This window comes from Oryctolagus cuniculus, chromosome 13 (genome assembly GCF_051225735.1).
Source record: "Oryctolagus cuniculus isolate XC-2025 breed Fujian yellow rabbit chromosome 13, ASM5122573v1, whole genome shotgun sequence".
Classification (NCBI taxonomy): domain Eukaryota; kingdom Metazoa; phylum Chordata; class Mammalia; order Lagomorpha; family Leporidae; genus Oryctolagus; species Oryctolagus cuniculus.
The window spans coordinates 67,277,614-67,295,136 of NC_142879.1; the positions used below are offsets into that span (position 1 = coordinate 67,277,614).

At 42.9% G+C, this 17,523-nt stretch overlaps 1 protein-coding gene across 26 annotated transcripts in view; it reads left to right on the plus strand.

Annotated features, from left to right (window-relative positions):
• Positions 1 to 339: 339 nt before the first annotated feature.
• Positions 340 to 17,523, plus strand: part of CDC42BPA (CDC42 binding protein kinase alpha) — a 343,482-nt gene continuing 326,298 nt past the window's right edge. For 21 of the 26 annotated variants that reach the window (XR_016219088.1, XR_016219086.1, XR_016219087.1 and 18 more), the window contains exon 1: positions 416 to 1,801. Coding sequence is in view for 22 of the 26 variants with exons in the window: in XM_008268130.5 (XP_008266352.1) it covers positions 1,624 to 1,801 (178 nt within the window). In the remaining 4 variants the exon portion in view is untranslated. Of the gene's footprint in view, positions 1,802 to 17,523 lie in introns of all 26 variants that reach the window. The other 5 variants (XM_051820822.3, XM_002717619.6, XM_008268138.5 and 2 more) reach the window with 3 other exon arrangements.

Here is a 17,523-nt window from a genome sequence, read left to right on the forward strand (position 1 = left end):
TCCTGCCGCAGCCCCCGGCTCGGCCCGGTCATCCTGCCACCGCCGCCGCCGCCTTGGCCTCCTCTGGTCCTCCCGTATCCCTGCATTCCACGCTGCGGCAGTCGCAGCATCGCGGGCCCAGGCGGCCTCCACCCCTCCCATCAGCCTAGCGCAGCCGCCCTCGCCCCGGCCCGCGCCCCTCGGGGGCCTCGGCTCCGGGCGGCCGCAGGACCCCGCCCGGCTCGACCGCCGCCGCCGCTCCGGCGGGGGCGGGGGCGGAGGAGGAGGAGGCGGGGAGCAGAGGGGAGGGGAGGGCGTGTGCGCGCGCGTGGGGGAGGGCGGGGCCGCCATATTGGATCCGGACTAGTCCGCCAGCCTCCGCCTGCGTGTGGCAGCGACGAGGGGAGCCTCGCGGCGCCTAGGGCGCGAGCGCGAGAGGAGAGGGAAGGAGGGGGAGGCAGAAAGGGAGAGGAAGGGAGTGGTTGCGAGCCGGGCTGCGGCAGCCTCTGGGCTCCTTACCGGCGGCACCAGCCCCTCCTCCTGCGCCTCGCAAGGCTGTCTCCCAGTCGCCAAGGAAAGATGCCCTTAACCCAGGGGTGTGAAGAAGGGGGAGAAGTCGCTGCCGGAGCCGCCCGTGCCTTCGCCCGTATCCTTTGAATTCGGAAGAGCACTCCCCCGCCCCCCGCCAGGGGCGACGCGAGCCTCCGGCGCGGCGGCCGCGGTGCGGGTGTGAGGGAGACCCGGCTCTGCGCCCGGCGCGGCCCACGAACGACCACCGCCATGGCCCGGGCTCGGGCGGCCAAGTAGCCGCAGCTCCCGGAGTCCGGGCGCCCGAGCCGCCCGCAGCCCGCCTTCCCACCTCCGGCCGCGCCGCGGGGTCGGGCCCCTGGGAGAAGCCGGGAGAAAAATGAGGAGTCTTCACCGGAATTCGTCGGAAATAGGACTAATTGCAAAGCCTTAAAAAAGAAGGACGTCGGGAGGATTAAGGAAAAGCCTTCTCCGGGCTGGACTTGGCGTGCTCTGAGGCGAGGGGCTGCCTCAGGGACCGAGCCCCCTCCCTTTCCCGCTGGAGAAGTCGCCGCGGATGCATTATCCAAGTGGTGGTTGGGCGGATTTGCAGCAGAATTTTTGGTTTTCCCTCCCCCTTCTATACATTCTGTTTTCTCCCCCTCCCATAGCTATTTTCCTTTTTCCTGGGAAGTGAGTTGCTGATGCAAATGGGACTTTATTCATTGATGATGCAGTCGGATTCGTTTCAGGATTATGTTGCACGAATTGAATTTTGAATGAAGAAGAGTTTTTTTTTTTTTTTTCCTTAAAGAAGTGTGGATTCTTTATTCGGTCGTACTTTTAATTATTTTATTTAAACAGACGATTTAATTGTATTCTTTTAAGATGTATTAAATATATATTTGATGGCAACACCTTCCAGATAGATGTATATGGGTGAAATTGAAGACGCTTCAATCAAGTGAGTTTCTTGGTGTGTTGGATGTTTAATTCAGCACCGGCATTACATGACAGTTGTTTGAATAACAAGTGGTTCATTTTTAAAACCACACCTCTCAAAATTTAGGCTCAAATAATAATAGTCAAAAGGCAGTATACGAATTTAAAGGCAAACCAGCGGAAATTGAAGCCAACATGTCTGGCGAAGTGCGTTTGAGGCAGTTGGAGCAGTTTATTTTGGATGGGCCGGCTCAGACCAATGGGCAGTGCTTCAGTGTGGAGACCTTACTGGATATACTCATCTGCCTGTATGATGAATGCAATAATTCTCCATTGAGAAGAGAGAAGAACATTCTTGAATACTTAGAATGGGGTAAGTGTGCTTTAAAGAAAATCACCTTTAGCTGGGCGTTATGATTTAGTTGTTTCAGAGTTACAAGTGAACTGTAATGGAAGAAGTAATATGTATTCACAATGGAAGAGTGGACACCAGTTATGCAAGTTTTTTTTTTTCTCTCTCTAGTTTTTGGTAAAATTTCCCAGGGCTAAAGCCGTGCTACTCAGTTGTTGTTTCGATGTAAGGTTTGGCTGATGTGGAACTTAAGGTTTTTAGGTCAGCAATAAGAGGTTTTAAAATAAGTGCTGTCATGGGCTAAGATGGATTTTTGCTCCCCGTTGCCTAACGCGTGGCAGTGTCGCAGCCATTCAGTTGGAAGATAGTTGTTGGTGGGAAGAAACAGTACTTCCCAGACTCTGAAGTCACTGGGCAGATAGGAGGTGTGAAAATATCCGTGTTTACTTTAGGTGAACAGGAACGCGGGTTTTGGTTCATCTCTTGTAGTGCAAAGTAAAAGAAATGAGGTAAACCTGAACTTCAGATAAAGTGACATAAGCATTTAAAAATTTTTCCGACAGTGGTTAATGGAAAAATGGCAGCTCCTGCAGTTTGCAGTTTAGATGTTTTACTTTGAATAGAATGTAAATCTCAACTAGTGAGATTTTTGACTTGATTCTCCTGAAGTTGTGACTCAGAAGATCTGCTGTAGTGGCTAGCTCAGAGGTGGGAGCAAATGCTGCCTGTGACCTTCAAGCTGGAAGGCTTGGCTGAAGTTCTAGCTCCCGAGGTTTGTTACACAGGGGCGGGCGCTCTCTGATGGCCAGCGGCGGCTGGAGGCTGAAGTCCACACCAAGTTCACAGTGGTATTTTGCCCAAATGGTATTTTGTACCTTTGGAATGCTCATAATTTTAGTTGGTTGGAAAATTTTACACTAAAATATCTTTGTTTCCGAGTAGAGCTTTATTTTCTAGAAGTAAAAGTCATGTGCTGATTTTTTTCTTTTTTGGATTTGGAATTTCGTGAAAATTAGTTTCTAGGTAAACCACTGATTTACAAATTCCAACACGTAATAACTTTAATTATTCCCTTTGTCAGTGTTGGAAGATTTCTAGCAACATGCTGTCATGAGGCTTTAAAATGTGAAAAGGATGATTTTTAAAAACAGACTACCAGACTCATCTTGGGAATTTCAGAAATGTAAACCATCTTCCAAGTGAAGTGACTTCTCTCTTACGAGATGATTTTGATTTTGTTAGTGGTTTGTGGGCATAAATGTCTTATTTTTATGTGGAGAGTAAAATCTTTTGTAAGACATGTAGTTTTACATCCTGTGTTTCATAAATTTAGACATTCTGTAGTGTTTTCTTTTGGAAACTTAAAATGCTTTGGTAGTTTTAGAGTTGGAGTTAAAGTTTATAAATTATGGTCCGTAGCGACGCTGTAGTCTGATTGTGATTCTCATTTAATATCCTTTCTCATCTGCAAATGATGTACTGGTACTGTTTGTACCAGTAGTAAATAGAATTTAAAGTGATTTATGATAAAAGAGAATACCATCTTCTGTTATCTTTTAATTGTTACAATTTACACTGTTGGTTTATGCCATGACATATCTTGCTTTGTTAGCAAAATAATTTACATTTTTCATTAAATATGTTTTCTTAGATGTTTCTTTATGTTTAAAAATACTTTGTTTATATATTTTTATTTAACCTATATTAGCCAAAAATTAAGTAAGTCTACAAATACATTTTATTTTTATTGATATACTTTAAATAATTTCAAACTAGGAGCTTCTCCTAATTTAAAGTAAATTGTTTTATTCTGCCCTTCACATTTTGTCTGTGTAAAAGTCTGCTGTATGGCATCACAAAAATGTATAGTCACAAGTGAACTGTTGGTTTTCAGTATCAAAAAATAAGAAAATAGAATTTTGAAGGAATTATTTTGTACGCTTTGGGGCTGGGTAGTGTCTGTTAAATCTTAGGCATTTTTAAGTTGGCATATGAGATCATGAAAGCTGGGATTATTATCCACAGAAGTTTCCGTAAAGAGTTAAAGAATGAAAAAGTTAAGAATGGGAGAACTATCAAGATTTGTATCATGGTTAGTAAGTAGTATTTACAGTCTTTGAGTTATTTGAGAGTTTGGTTAAGAATGTCAATCTATGTAAGTTTTGAAATAGATCAGCTATTATTTATGTATGAACTGATTATTACATTTTGAGGAAATGCCCTATTTTATTCTCATTACCAAACATCTAAAACAAGCAGTCTAGATTAAGGAAGTTTCCAGCTTGTGAATTGACCTTGATTTAATTTTTTGAACTTTTTTTTGTCTCCAGTGGAAATTTGCAGATCACTTTTTGTTCGATTTTAATAATTCAAAAAGTATTGGGTCTTTTATTTAAATCTTTTAAAAACCCAACATTTACAATAGGAGAGCACTATATTATATATTTGTGTCTGGTAGTTCAGTTTGTGGAAGTGTCATTTAGAGACTTCTTATTTTTATGCTGATAAAATGTTCCTTTAATAAAAAAAGGAAGATTTTTATTTATTTGAAAGGCAGAATGACAGGGAGAGAGGAAGAGGGAGGGAGGGAGGGAGAGAGAAATGTGCATGTGTTTGTGGAGGAAGTGATTCTACCTATGGGGAGAGAGAGAGAGATATCTATCGATCTTTTATTTGCTGGCTCATTCCCACATGGCCGCAACAGCCTTTGCTGGGCCAGGCCCAAGCCAGAACCCTGGAACTCCCTCTGGATCTCCCATCAGGGTGGCAGATTCCCAAGCACTTGAGCCATCTTCTGCCGCTTTCCCAGGCACATTAGCAGGAAGTTCTATTGGAAGCTGAGTAGCCAGGACTGGGACTGTATGTAGTATGCCAGTGTTGTCAGTTTAACCTTCTGTGCAACAATGCTGGCTCTTATTAAAGGTTACTTTTTAAAGCGAAGATTCAATATTACATAATTTACATCCATTTTATTTATTCCTAGTTATGGTTCATTTTGCTTTTTTATTGGTTCAGTTATTGCTTTGTTCCAAACAGCATCAAGAGGATAAGAAAACTGATAATTCATGGGGCTGGCACTATGGTGCAGTGGGTTAAAGGCCCGGCCTGCAGTGCCAGCATCCCATATGGGCGCCAGTTCAAGTACCGGCTGCTCCACTTCTGATCCAGCTCTCTGCTATGGCCTGGGAAAGCAGTAGAAGATGACCCAAGTCCTTGGGGCCCTGCACACATGTGGGAGACCTGGAAGAAGCTCCTGACTCTTGGCTTCAGATCCTTTCATTTCTGGCCATTGCGATCATTTGGGGAGTGAACCAGCAGATGGAAGACTTCTCTCTCTCTCTCTGGTTCTACCTCTCTCTGTAATTCTGTCTTTCAAATAAATAAATAAATCTTTTAAAAAAAGAAGAAAACTGATAATTCAGAGCCAGATCTATTTTTTTTTGACAGCATTGCCCGCTTTTGGTATTGATGGTTTGAGGGAGAAATAGAGGAGAAAAGGGGATTAAACCAATGAGCAATAGAGCAAGGGATGAAAGTGCCTTAAGGTCATGGATCAATTTTTTTTTTAAAAAAACAGATTGACTTATTTATTTGAGAAGCAGAATTACAGAGGGAGAGAGCGATTTATTTATTTATTTATTTAAGAGGTAGCATTACAGACAGAGGGAGAGACAGAGAAAGGTCTTCCATCTGCTGGTTCACTCCCTAGATGGCCACAATGCTTGGTGTTGAGCTGATCAGAAGCCAGGAGCGCTTGGGCCATCTTCCACTGCTTTCCCAGGCCATAGCCAAGAGCTGGTTCAGAAGAGGAGCAGCCGGGACTAGAACTGGCATCCATATGGGATGCAGGGCCCCACAGGCAGAGGATTAACCTACTGCGCTACAGCACCTGACTGGAGAGGTCTTCCATCTGCTGGTTCACTCCTCAAATGGCCACAAATGCCCAAGCTGGGCCGATTTGAAGTGAGGAGCCAAGGAGCTTCTTCCTGGTCTCCCAAGTGGGTGCAGGGGTCCAAGCACGTGGGCTGTCTTCCTTTGCTTCCCCAGGCCATTAGCAGAGAGTTGAATCAGAAGAGTAGCTGGGACACAAACCAGCACCCATATAGGATACTAGCGCTTACTGTGCCACAGAGCCGGCCCAATCAATTTTAAATTTAATAATACATATTATCTTCTAGCAGTATAACTTTAAAATAAGCTATAATAGAATTGTTGAAGTGAAATTAACTTTTATGTTATAAACTAACTTGCTGTTAATGATTAAATGACTACATTATTCATTGAGTTGGCTACCCTCTAGTTTGAAAATTTAGAAGGAAATTTTTTTTTTAAGATTTATTGATTTATTCGGAAGTCAGAGTTAAACAGAGAGGAGAGGCAGAGAGAGAGAGAGGTCTTCTATCCTATGGTTCACTCCAAATACAATGGACGGAGCTGCACCGATCCGAAGCCAGGAGCCATGAGCTTCTTCTGGGTCTCTCTTGTGGGTGCAAGGGTCCAAGGACTTGGGCCATCTTCTGCTGCTTTCCCAGACCTTAGCAGAGAGCTGGATCAGAAGAGGAGCAGCCGGGACTAGAACCGGTGCCCATATGGGATGCTGGCGCTTTAACCCTCTATGCCACAGCTTTGGCCCCTGCCAGTTTACTTTTTTTTTTTTTTTGGACAGGCAGAGTGGACAGTGAGAGAGAGAGACAGAGAGAAAGAAAGGTCTTCCTTTGCCGTTGGTTCACCCTCCAATGGCCGGCGGCCGGCACGCTGTGGCCGGTGCACTGCTCTGATCCGATGGCAGGAGCCAGGTACTTATCCTGGTCTCCCATGGGGTGCAGGGCCCAAGTACTTGGGCCATCCTCCACTGCACTCCCTGGCCACAGCAGAGAGCTGGCCTGGAAGAGGGGCAACCGGGACAGAATCCAGCGTCCCGACCGGGACTAGAACCTGGTGTGCTGGCACTGCAAGGTGGAGGATTAGCCTAGTGAGCCGCAGCGCCGGCCCTGCCAGTTTACTTTGAAAATTGATGTATTAGGCTGTATATTTTTGTCATACTTAGTACTATCTGTATGTGGATAACTTTTTTGAACCTTCTAAACTTTTGACTTTGTAACATTTCATTAAAATAACAATTTTATAGCTCCTTTGGATTGTGAGTTTGTATAGAAAGAATAGTCTGGTTACTAGAGTATTATCAAGCACTGTGATTTATTTAGCCTTCAATAGCTTTGATGCTTAATTCACATTTTTTGATATGTGGGTTAATTAAGGTGACACTGGAATGCTCAGAAGGTTTGAATCTTTTCTAGAATGCTTTATTCTTAGCATCTGCTCTTCTTCATGCTTAGATTTTCTTGAGTAGAATCTATTAACCATACCAACTTATTAAAACGGTCATTGAATAAATATGATAAAATTTACTTTTACTTAAGACCTCAGTTAGGATTATGTCTTCAGAAATAGAGGTCAAGCACTTGTTTCCTTTATACTAGTCACCTAATATTCTCTTCTAAGAATGTCTGAGTATGATTATTTAGCCAACTCAGTGCTGACACATGATAGAAGCAGGTTCAGTAAGTGGTGGCTATTTTTATTTCATTACTTTTTTTTTTTTAAAGATTTATTTATTATTTGTTTGAAAGGCAGAGTAAGAGAGAGGCAGCGATAGAGAGAGAAGTCTTCCATCCTCTAGCACACTCCCCAAATGGCCGCAATGACCAGAGCTGGGAGGATCCGAAGCCAGGACCCAGGAGCTGCTTCTCGGTCTCCCACATGTGTACGGGGACCCATGGACTTGGGCCATCTGCTGCTTTCCCAGGCCATAGCAGAGAGCTGGATCTGAAGAGGAGCAGGCAGGGCTCCAACTGGCTCCCATATGGGATGCCAGCACTGCTGGCAACGGCTTTATCCTCTACGCCACAGCATACCCCAGCCCCATTTTGTCTTGTCCGTCCTCCCTTCCTCCCTCCTCCCTCTCTTTCTCTCTTTCTTTCCTTTTTTCTTTCTATCTTATTATACAGGGGCCTCTCTATGGTGTAGAGGGTAAAGCTGCCACCTGCATATCCGGCATCGCATTTGGACGCTGATTCAAGTCCCAGCTGCTTCACTAACAATCCGGGTCTCTGCTATGGCCTGGAAAAGCAGCAGAAGATGGCCTGAGTCTTTGAGCCCCTTCACCCACGTGGGAGAACCTGAAGAAGCTCCTGGCTCCTGGCTGTGGATCGGTCCAGCTCTGGTCATTGGGGCCATTTGGGGAGTGAACCAACTAGAGGATGGAAGACCTCTCTCTCCCTCTCTCTCTGCCTCTCTGTTACTCTGCCTTTCAAATAAATAAATAAATCTTTTAAAAAAAAAATTACACTGGTGGTGTCCAGATAATCTTAATTACTGCTAAAACTTGGTATTCATTTAATTGTTTTAAGGAACATCATTTTAAATTTTTTATTATTTTTAAAGATTTATTTATTTTTTGAAAGTGAGTTACACAGAGGGAGGAGGAGAGGCAGAGAGAGAGAGAGGTCTTCCATCCCTGGTTCACTCCCCAGTTAGCCGCAACAGCTGGAGCTGTGCCAATCTGAAGCCAGGAGCTTCTTCTGGGTCTCTCATGTGGGTTCAGGGGCCCAAAAACATGGGCCATCTTCTACTACTTTTCCAGGCCATAGCAGAGAGCTGGATTGGAAGTGGAGCATCCGGTAGTTGAACCGGCACCCATATGGGATACTGGCACTGCAGGCAATGGTCTGATCCACTATGCTACAGCACCAGCCCCAGGAACATCATTTTTTGAAAACGATATAACTCTATGAGTGACAATAGGATTTTTCATGCTTTGTTTTGGAAACATATGTAATGTGGAAAAGAAGGCATATTTTAACATAACAATGTAAAATCATAGTATTTGGCTGGCATTGTGGTGTTGGGGGTTAGGTTAAGCTGCCACCTGCAATGCTGTCATCCTATAAGGGGACTGGCCTTTGTCCTGGCTGCTCTACTTCTGTTCCAGCTCCCTGCTTGTGGCCTAGGAAAAGCAACAGAAGATGGCCCAAGTGTTTGGGTTCTTGGCCACCCACATGAGAGACCCAAATGAAGCTCCTGGCCTTTCTGTCTGTTCTTGCTCTGCAACTCTCATTTTCAAAATAAAAAAAAATTTTTGAAAGTTTTATAAAATATATTGCAATTCTTAGGAATTGATGATTTTTACATAGTATAGGCAATTTTAAGGTAAATGAACTGAGTGTGGCACAAATTAATGTGTTATTTTACAAATCTGTGGCAAGCAGTTTTTTGCAAATCTTTTTCTCTTCTGTTACGTATGGTCAGTATATTGTATCTGTAGCTCTCTGTTTTTCATCTTGATTGTGGTAAGTTTTAAATGGAATTACTAAGTCTAATAAACATTTTAAGAAATTAAGTAGTAAAGTTTGGATAGAAAATATCAAGTATATCATGTGAAATAGTAAATATTGTTATGTAAAACATTTGTATTTCCTACAATAGGTTTTAGAGGTAAAAAGAGTTTGAAAATGCTTTAGTGTAGATAAATTATGATATATTGACTGTTTATCAGTGAAAGTATTATAAATGTAGTTGCTTTTTGTCAGAAAGGATGCGTGATAGATTAGGAACAGATTGCAGAATATAATGAAGGGAAGGAGTGTGGGTAGGGACAAGATACTTGGAAAAAGGTGGGAGTAGTAGTGGGGAGCAGAATGGAATGAGACAGAGGAGAATGAGGTGAAATCAGTGTCCTGCACTGCTACTTCAGTCTGACCACTGAAGACTAATTATTTTCAGCTTAGAAGAACTTAATGAGCCAAGAAATTATGTTCACTCCTTTTTATTTTCTTTGACAGTTCATTACCTCTTTGTTATTTTTCTGTTTGGATATCAGGCTAATGGGTGTTGACTACTTATTGATTGTTAGAGGAGTATAAGTTTGTTGAACTTGAGGGATAACCATATGACCTACAAACATTGATAGTACTGTGTTTTTCCCATGACTCCAGTTGAACTCTAAGGTGGTTGTAGATGATTTGCTTGTGCCGTAGGTTTTCTCATCCCTTGTTATTTATGAAACTGTCAGTGAGAGTGACTTTATGTCCTAAGTATTTAAGATGGATAGTTGCTCAGCTGCTTCTGCTGTATCTTGGTGAGTCAAGAAATTCTTCCCATAATAATTTTTATTTTTAAATGATCTACACTGTAAGTAAAGGTTTTTTCAAGTCTTAAGAATGGCTGTCTTTTGTTATCATTGCACATGCAACTCCTTTCTAGATCTTGGGCTTTTCCTTTTTTTTTTTTTTTTCCTCCTTGATGCTTGCTCATCAGAGCTCCAGGATTGCTCTTTGTAGCTAGTTCCACACTTCTCTACAGTTTCCTCCTTTTCCCAGTTGTTAACTGGGAATCAGCTAGCTTTTTATTGGCTAACACTCTTCCCCACCATAGTGTTTTCTTTATCTGCCACTGTAACAGTGCAACATTTTGGCTTTCATGGGAACAGGAGGTACCAAGACTTGCCTTCCCATTTCAGTCCCACTGTATGCCCATTAATTCTTTTTTTTTTTTTTAAGATTTATTTTTATTTATTTGAAAGACAGAGTTACAGAGAGAGGTAGAGAGAGAGAGAGAGAGAGAGGTCTTCCATCCGCTGGTTCACTCCCTAGATGGCTGCCATGGCCGGGGTTGCGCCAATCCGAAGCCAGGAGCCAGGAGCTTCTTCCTGGTCTCCCACGTGGGTGCAGGGGCCCAAGGCCTTGGGCCGTCTTCTACTGCTATTCCAGGCCATAGCAGAGAGCTGGATCAGAAGAAGAGCAGCTGGGACTAGAACCGGCGCCCATATGAGATGCCAGCGCTTCAGGCCAGGGCTTTAACCCGCTGCACCACAGCGCCGGCCCCTTCATTGAACTGTCTTCTTTTTTTGGATTAGGACTTCATTCTAACTTTCTGTCTAGTTTCAAAATGTGTTTTGGAAAGCCATGGGTCATTAATAGGTGTTCTGTTGGGGATGTTGTGGGGAAGAGGATTATTTGGATAAATAAATTTGGGAAACTGTTTTAGACAAAATTTAATTTTAAAAATACTCTAGGTTATCCTAGGATTTATGAAGTTTGTTTGATTTTGGAATCATCTTTCTGCAGAGTAGCTGGAGGATGGGTGGCAACCAGTATTCTTGGAGCACTCTTTGGGAAGTGCTCTTTCAATATGAGGTCATGGCTTTCCTTACTCCTCAGCAACATGGTTAGAAAGAAACTTTGAGAGAAATTTGGGGATACTATGTAGTTTGGAGAAATAATCCAAATATATATATTTTACTTAATGATTGTAGACTATTAGTTATTACCTGTGTGAAAGTTTTTTGAGCTGAAAGATAAATTTCCTCTTAGTGGAGTAGCCTAAGCGAGACTGTTAGTTCAATTACATGTAAGAAAAGTATCCTATAGGCCGGCGCTGTGGCTCACTTGGCTAATCCTCCGCCTGTGGCGCCAGCATCCCATATGGGCACCAGGTTCTAGTCCTAGTTGCTCCTCTTCCAGTCCAGCTCTCTGCTGTGGCCCGGGAAGGCAGTGGAGGATGGCCCAAGTGCTTGTGCCCCTGCACCCTCATGGGAGACCAGGAGGAACCACCTGGCTCCTGGCTCCTGGCTTCAGATTAGCCTAGCTCTGGCCATGTCGGCCATTTGGGGGGTGAACCAATGGAAGGAAGACTTTCTCTCTGTCTCTCTCTCTCACTATCTAACTTTATCTGTCAAATAAAAAAAAAGCACCCTATAGAATACAATTAGATATGATAAATAGTACTATCAACCTCTAAAGCCCTTGAAATTACTGAGAAGTTTCTATTTTAATTTTTTCTTACTATAATTAAGCAATAAATATAGACATTCACACCAAATATAGGGATTCTCAATTTATCTTTTGTAGCTGTAGCTACTGTAGTTGTAAAATGTTGTAAAACTGTTATCTGTCTCAAAAGACTTCATTCATTACTTTATGTTATTTAAGAGGGAAAGATCATGGACTGGGGTGAGTGTTGTGGTGCAGTGGGTTCAGCTCTGCTTGGGATGCCCACATCTGGTATCAGAGTGCCCAAGTTTGAGTTTTGCCTCCTAACCAACTTCCTGCTAAGATGTACCTGGAGACAGCATAAGATGGCCCAAGTGCTTGGGTCCCTGCAACCCATGTGGGAGACCCTGATTGAGTTCCTGGCTCTTGGCTTTTTGGCCTGGCCTAGCCCAGGCTGTTGTGGGCATTTGAGGAGTGACCAGCAGATGCAGATCCCTATTTCAGTTGCTCTGCCTTTCAAATACATAAAAATAAGTAAACATAATGAAAATGGTCTTAGACTCATACAATTACATTTTCCTCCCTCCAGAAATAACAGTTTGTTGATTTCACAGTTTTGGGGTACTGTGGGAACTTTGCTTATGAATAACATCGTACACGTGTAGCTCTATGTCATAAACTAGTTACCTATTTATATGTGCTGTACAGAAACCAGAAAATGTGTACTGTTTTTTTAAGGAGAAAATCATATGATTGGTTTCTGTTCTAATCCAGTGCACTGGTAAAGAGCAAGGTCTTTGGGTTTGGACTGACTCCTTTGATTATTGACAGGGTGATTCAGGCAAGTTGCTTAACTTTTCTGTCTTAGCATCTATAAAAAGCATACCTTGTAATATCAGCTTATTTTGCCAAATGGTTGAAAGCCAGTTTAGGATTTTTCTTTTTGGTGATTTCTAGTTGCATTTTGTTAACTTGTTATACATTTGTTTTTTAAAAATTGTATTCTGCTTAGTGTTATGGTAAAGGAAGAACTAAAAGGCCTTTTTTTGGGTAATGTGTAATTGAAGCTTATAGCTAAACAAATCTAAAGATGTAAACAATTTTATTTTATCATTAACATAGTTTTGGTAATATTTTATTAAATATTTTGGCATTAGACATGTCTTTTTCTGTGACTATGCAGACTATCTTTTTTATAGAATAAGATATTTTACATTTTGTTACTAACTTTTTTTGGTGATTATTAATCTAATGCCCACCTTTTACCACTGATGATGAATATTGTGAAGTGTGTAGCTACATTTTATTTTTATATTAATACAGCTCCAATCTGCAAATCAGTACTAGAGTTCTAGACCTCAACTCAGAAGATTAAAATCATCATAGAAATTATTAGTATTTTTTAAAGATTTATTTTATTTGTTTGAAAGGCAGAGTTATTTGAGAGGCAGAGAGAGAGAGAGAGAGAGAAAGTAAGTCTTCCATCCGCTGGTTCACTCTGCAGATGGCCACAACGACCAGAGCTGAGCCGATCTGAAGCCAGGAGCCAGGAGCTTCTTGTGGGTCTCCCACAAGCGTGCAGGGACCCAAGAACTTGGGCAATCTTCTACTGCTTTCCCAGGCCATAGCAGAGAGCTGGATTGAAAGCAGAGCAGCTGGGACTCAAACCAGCGCCCATATGGGATGCCAGCACTGCAGACTGCAGATTGCACTGGCCCCATAAAAAATTATGAATGTGTGTTCACTTAGGTCTTTATATAGACTGAGGATTATGTAGTAGTATCTATTGATGCAACTGATGGTTTGAAGTACGGATGAAGAAAACTTTGTAGATTAGTGTTTCCAAAACCAATTCAAGAGATATAAATGAATATTCTGAACATTAAGGGCTCAGTGGATATATAAGATTGGGGAATAGTGCTTATTGCTTTGGATATTGGAAGGCATGTTATAAAAAAAAAATTCAAAACTTTTGGTGGTACACAGACCTCTTCAGCTTTGTTTGATTTAGAGTTTGCCTAAGTCATTTAACTGAAACTCTTTATGAAGAACAGCTGACAGAGTTTGGAGTACACTAGGAAATAATAGGCACCTACAGTATTGGAGCCTTTAAACTGGTTGTGTAATAGAAAATGGTTCCTAAATTCTGCCACATTGTTTTTGCAATATTGTCACAGTTTACGTCAGACTTGAAAAGTGAAGATTCGAGTAACTTTTATCTTTTTCATATGTATTTTAAAAATACATTTATTGGAGAAGCAAAGAAGAGTTCCCATCCATTGGTACAGGCAGAGAGGCAGAGAGAGTGAGTTCCCAAATGCCCCCAGAGTGTGAAGTTCGGCTGGGCAGTAGCCAGGAGCCAGGAACTCAATCCAGGTCTCCCATATAGATGGAAGGAACCCAACTGCTTGAGCCATCACTGCTGCCTCTATTGGCAGGAATTTGGAGTCAGGAGCTGGAGCAGAGAATTGAATTCAGATACCTCCAGGTAGAATTCCGTCATCTTAATAATTGTCTCAGTCCCTAGGCTAAATGCTTGACCTTTCTTTTTCACATTTAATGTATTTTTTAGCACTTTTATTTGTATCACCTAGAGCCAATCTGGCAAGATTCGTTAAGTTGGTGTGGAGTTTGGCATTGGGTTGCATGTTTTTACAAAGGAAAGTAGACTTGATAGATACTTTTGAGGAGTTTATTTATACCGTTCCAGGTGCAAAGATATTCCTGCTATCCTAATGATTTAAAAAATATTTATTTTTTTTTATTTGAAAGGCAGAGTTACAGATATCTTCTATCTATTTGTTTATTCTCCAAATGCCTGTGATAGTCAGGGTAGGTCAGGTCAGAGCCAGGAGCACAGAACTTGATCTGGGTCTCCCATGTGGGTAGTGGGGACCTAAAAAATTGAGCTGGGTTAGAAACAGAGGCACTGAGACTCAAACCCAGGCACACTGATATGGGATGTGGGCATCTGAAGTGGTATGTTAACCACTATGCCACATGCCCATCCTGTGATTTTTTTTTCTATAAAGCTTGATTGTTTTCTAACCCAGTTACTTCTCCAACTGTTCGTACAGATAGAGAGCATCCAAGTTGTGAAATAGAACAAAGCTAATTAGATTTTATGAAATTTTATAAAAACAGTATAGTTGTCCTTAAATATTTTTCTGTTAGAAGTGACTAATACCCCAAGTTGACTCAGGTACTAGTAAGCAGTCAAGCATCCACTTATAAGTGTTCTGTCCGGAGATTTAAAAAATACTCGTGAAAGTGTGCTTTAGCCTTGCAGTTAAGATGTCCATGTCCCACATTGGAGTTCTTGAATTTGATTCCTGGCTCTGGTTCCTGACTTCAGCTTTTTACTGATACAGACTCTGGGAGGCAGTGGTGATGTCTCAGGTAATTGGGTTCCTGCCATCCGCTGGTTCACTCCCCAGATGGCTGCAATGGCTGGAGCAGGATCTTTTTCCAGGTCTCCCACGTGGGTGCAGGGGCCTAAGGACTTGGATCATCTTCTACTGCTTTCCCAGACCATAGTAGAGAGCTGGATCAGAAGTGGAGCAGCTGGGACTAGAACCAGTGCCCATATGGGATGCTGGTGCTTCAGGCAAGGCCGTTAACCCGCTGTAGTACCACAGTGCCGGCCCCTAGGACCTTTGTTTAGAAGTAGGAATTAAAGCACAAAACTTAAAACATGATTTTTTTGATCATATCAATATTTTACATGATGTCCTTCAATGGCTACTGATAGCTTTTGTTGGTAAAAAAGGGTGATATTTAAACTCCATAGTATGACATACAAAAGTTTTTATATGGCTTTTGTCTACTTCCCTAATCTTTTTCTCATTAAAAAATTAAAAATATTCAAACTATCTCGTACTTAGAGAAAATTGGGAGTACAGTACAGATTTTTTTTCCTTGAATTCTTTGAGGGTAAGTTGCCTACCTGATGCCTGTCATCCCCAAATATGTTTGTGGGTATTTTCTACAGTTTTCTGCATATCCATAATTCAACCATTAAAATGAAGAAATTAACACTAATGCATTGCAGTCTTCATTAGACTTTTTTTTTTACAAAAAGATTTTTTATTTATTAGAAAGTTGTTCCATAGAGAGATGGGAGAGAGAGATCTTCCAGTCATTGGTCCACTTGCCAAACGGCCACAACAGCCAGAGGTAGGCCTGTCCAAAGCCAGGAGCAGGGAGCTTCCCTGGGTTTTCCACATGGATGCAGGGGCCCAAGGACTTGGACCATCCTCTGCTGCTTTCCCAGGCACACTAGCAGGGAGCTGCTGTGGAAGTGGAGCAGCGGGGACTCAAACACACCCACATCAGATGCTGCTGGCACTACAGGAGGTAGCTTAGCCTGCTGTGCCAAAGTGCAAGCCCCGGGGTGTTTTTTTTTTTTTTTATTTTTTTGCTTTTTGGTTTTTTTTATTTGTTTTTAAATAAAAGATTTATTAATCTATTTGAAAGACTTGCAGAGAGAGAGGGACAGACAGAGAGATCTTCCATCTGCTGGTTCACTCACCAGATGGCCACAGTGGCTGAGGCTGGACTAGGCTGAAACCAGGAGTCAGGAGCTCCATCTGAGTCTCACACATGGGTAGTAGGGGTCCAGAAACTCAGAGCATCTTCTGCTTTGCCCAGACCACTGGCAGGGGACTGGATTGGAAGTGGAGCAGCCGGAACACAAATTGTCACCATGTAGGGTGCTGGCACTGTGGGCAGCAGCTTTATCCCCTTAACCTTCTTAACCTCTTTTTTTTTTTTTTTTTTTTTTTTTTTTGACAGAGTGGATAGTGAGAGAGAGAGAGAGAGAAAGGTCTTCCTTTGCCGTTGGTTCACCCTCCAATGGCCTCCGCGGCCAGCGCGCTGCGGCCGGCACACAGCGCTGATCGGAACACAGGAGCCAGGTGCTTTTCCTGGTCTCCCATGGGGTGCAGGGCCCAAGCACTTGGGCCATCCTCCACTGCACTCCAGGCCATAGCAGAGAGCTTGCCTGGAAGAGGGGCAACCGGGACAGAATCCAGCGCCCTGACCGGGACTAGAACCCAGTGTGCCGGCGCCGCTAGGTGGAGGATTAGCCTGTTGAGCTGTGGCGCCGGCCCCCCCTTAACTTTTATCAGCTGCACAAACAGTATGTTCAAAGCAGAAGGATTCAGTTTGGAATCGTGTGTTGTGTTTGGATGTCATATCTTCTAGTGTTATTCAGTTAGTACTAGATTCAGATTTTCCTTAACCTTCCTGGCTGACTCCTGAAGATTATAGCCTATTTATATTATGGCAGTTGTAGTAACTACCAATTTGGGTTTGTTTCTTCATAATTAGATAATGCTAAATGGCCGGCGCCGCGGCTCACTAGGCTAATCCTCCGCCTAGCGGCGCCGGCACACCGGGTTCTAGTCCCGGTCAGGGCGCCGGATTCTGTCCCGGTTGCCCCTCTTCCAGGCCAGCCCTCTGCTGTGGCCAGGGAGTGCAGTGGAGGATGGCCCAGGTGCTTGGGCCCTGCACCCCATGGGAGACCAGGAAAAGCACCTGGCTCCTGGCTCCTGCCATCGGATCGGTGCGGTGCGCCGGCCGCAGCGCCCCGGCCGCGGCGGCCATTGGAGGGTGAACCAACGGCAAAGGAAGACCTTTCTCTCTGTCTCTCTCTCTCACTGTCCACTCTGCCTGTCAAAAAAAAAAAAAAAAAAAAAAAAAAAAAGATAATGCGTCTTGGCAGGGATATCACAGAAGTAATACGGTGTTGTTTTCATTGTCTCCTATCAAGTGGTAAGGCATGGTTGCATATTGTCCCATTGTTTGATAAAGGTGGTATCTGCCAGGCTTCTCCTGTGCAGTTTCTTTTTTCTCCTTTGTAATTAATAAGTATTTTGGGAGGAGGTTTTCTGGCATCATTTAAATATTCTTAACCTATATCTATCTCTGTCAGTATGAGTTTATGATTTTATGTGTTATTCATTAGGTTAT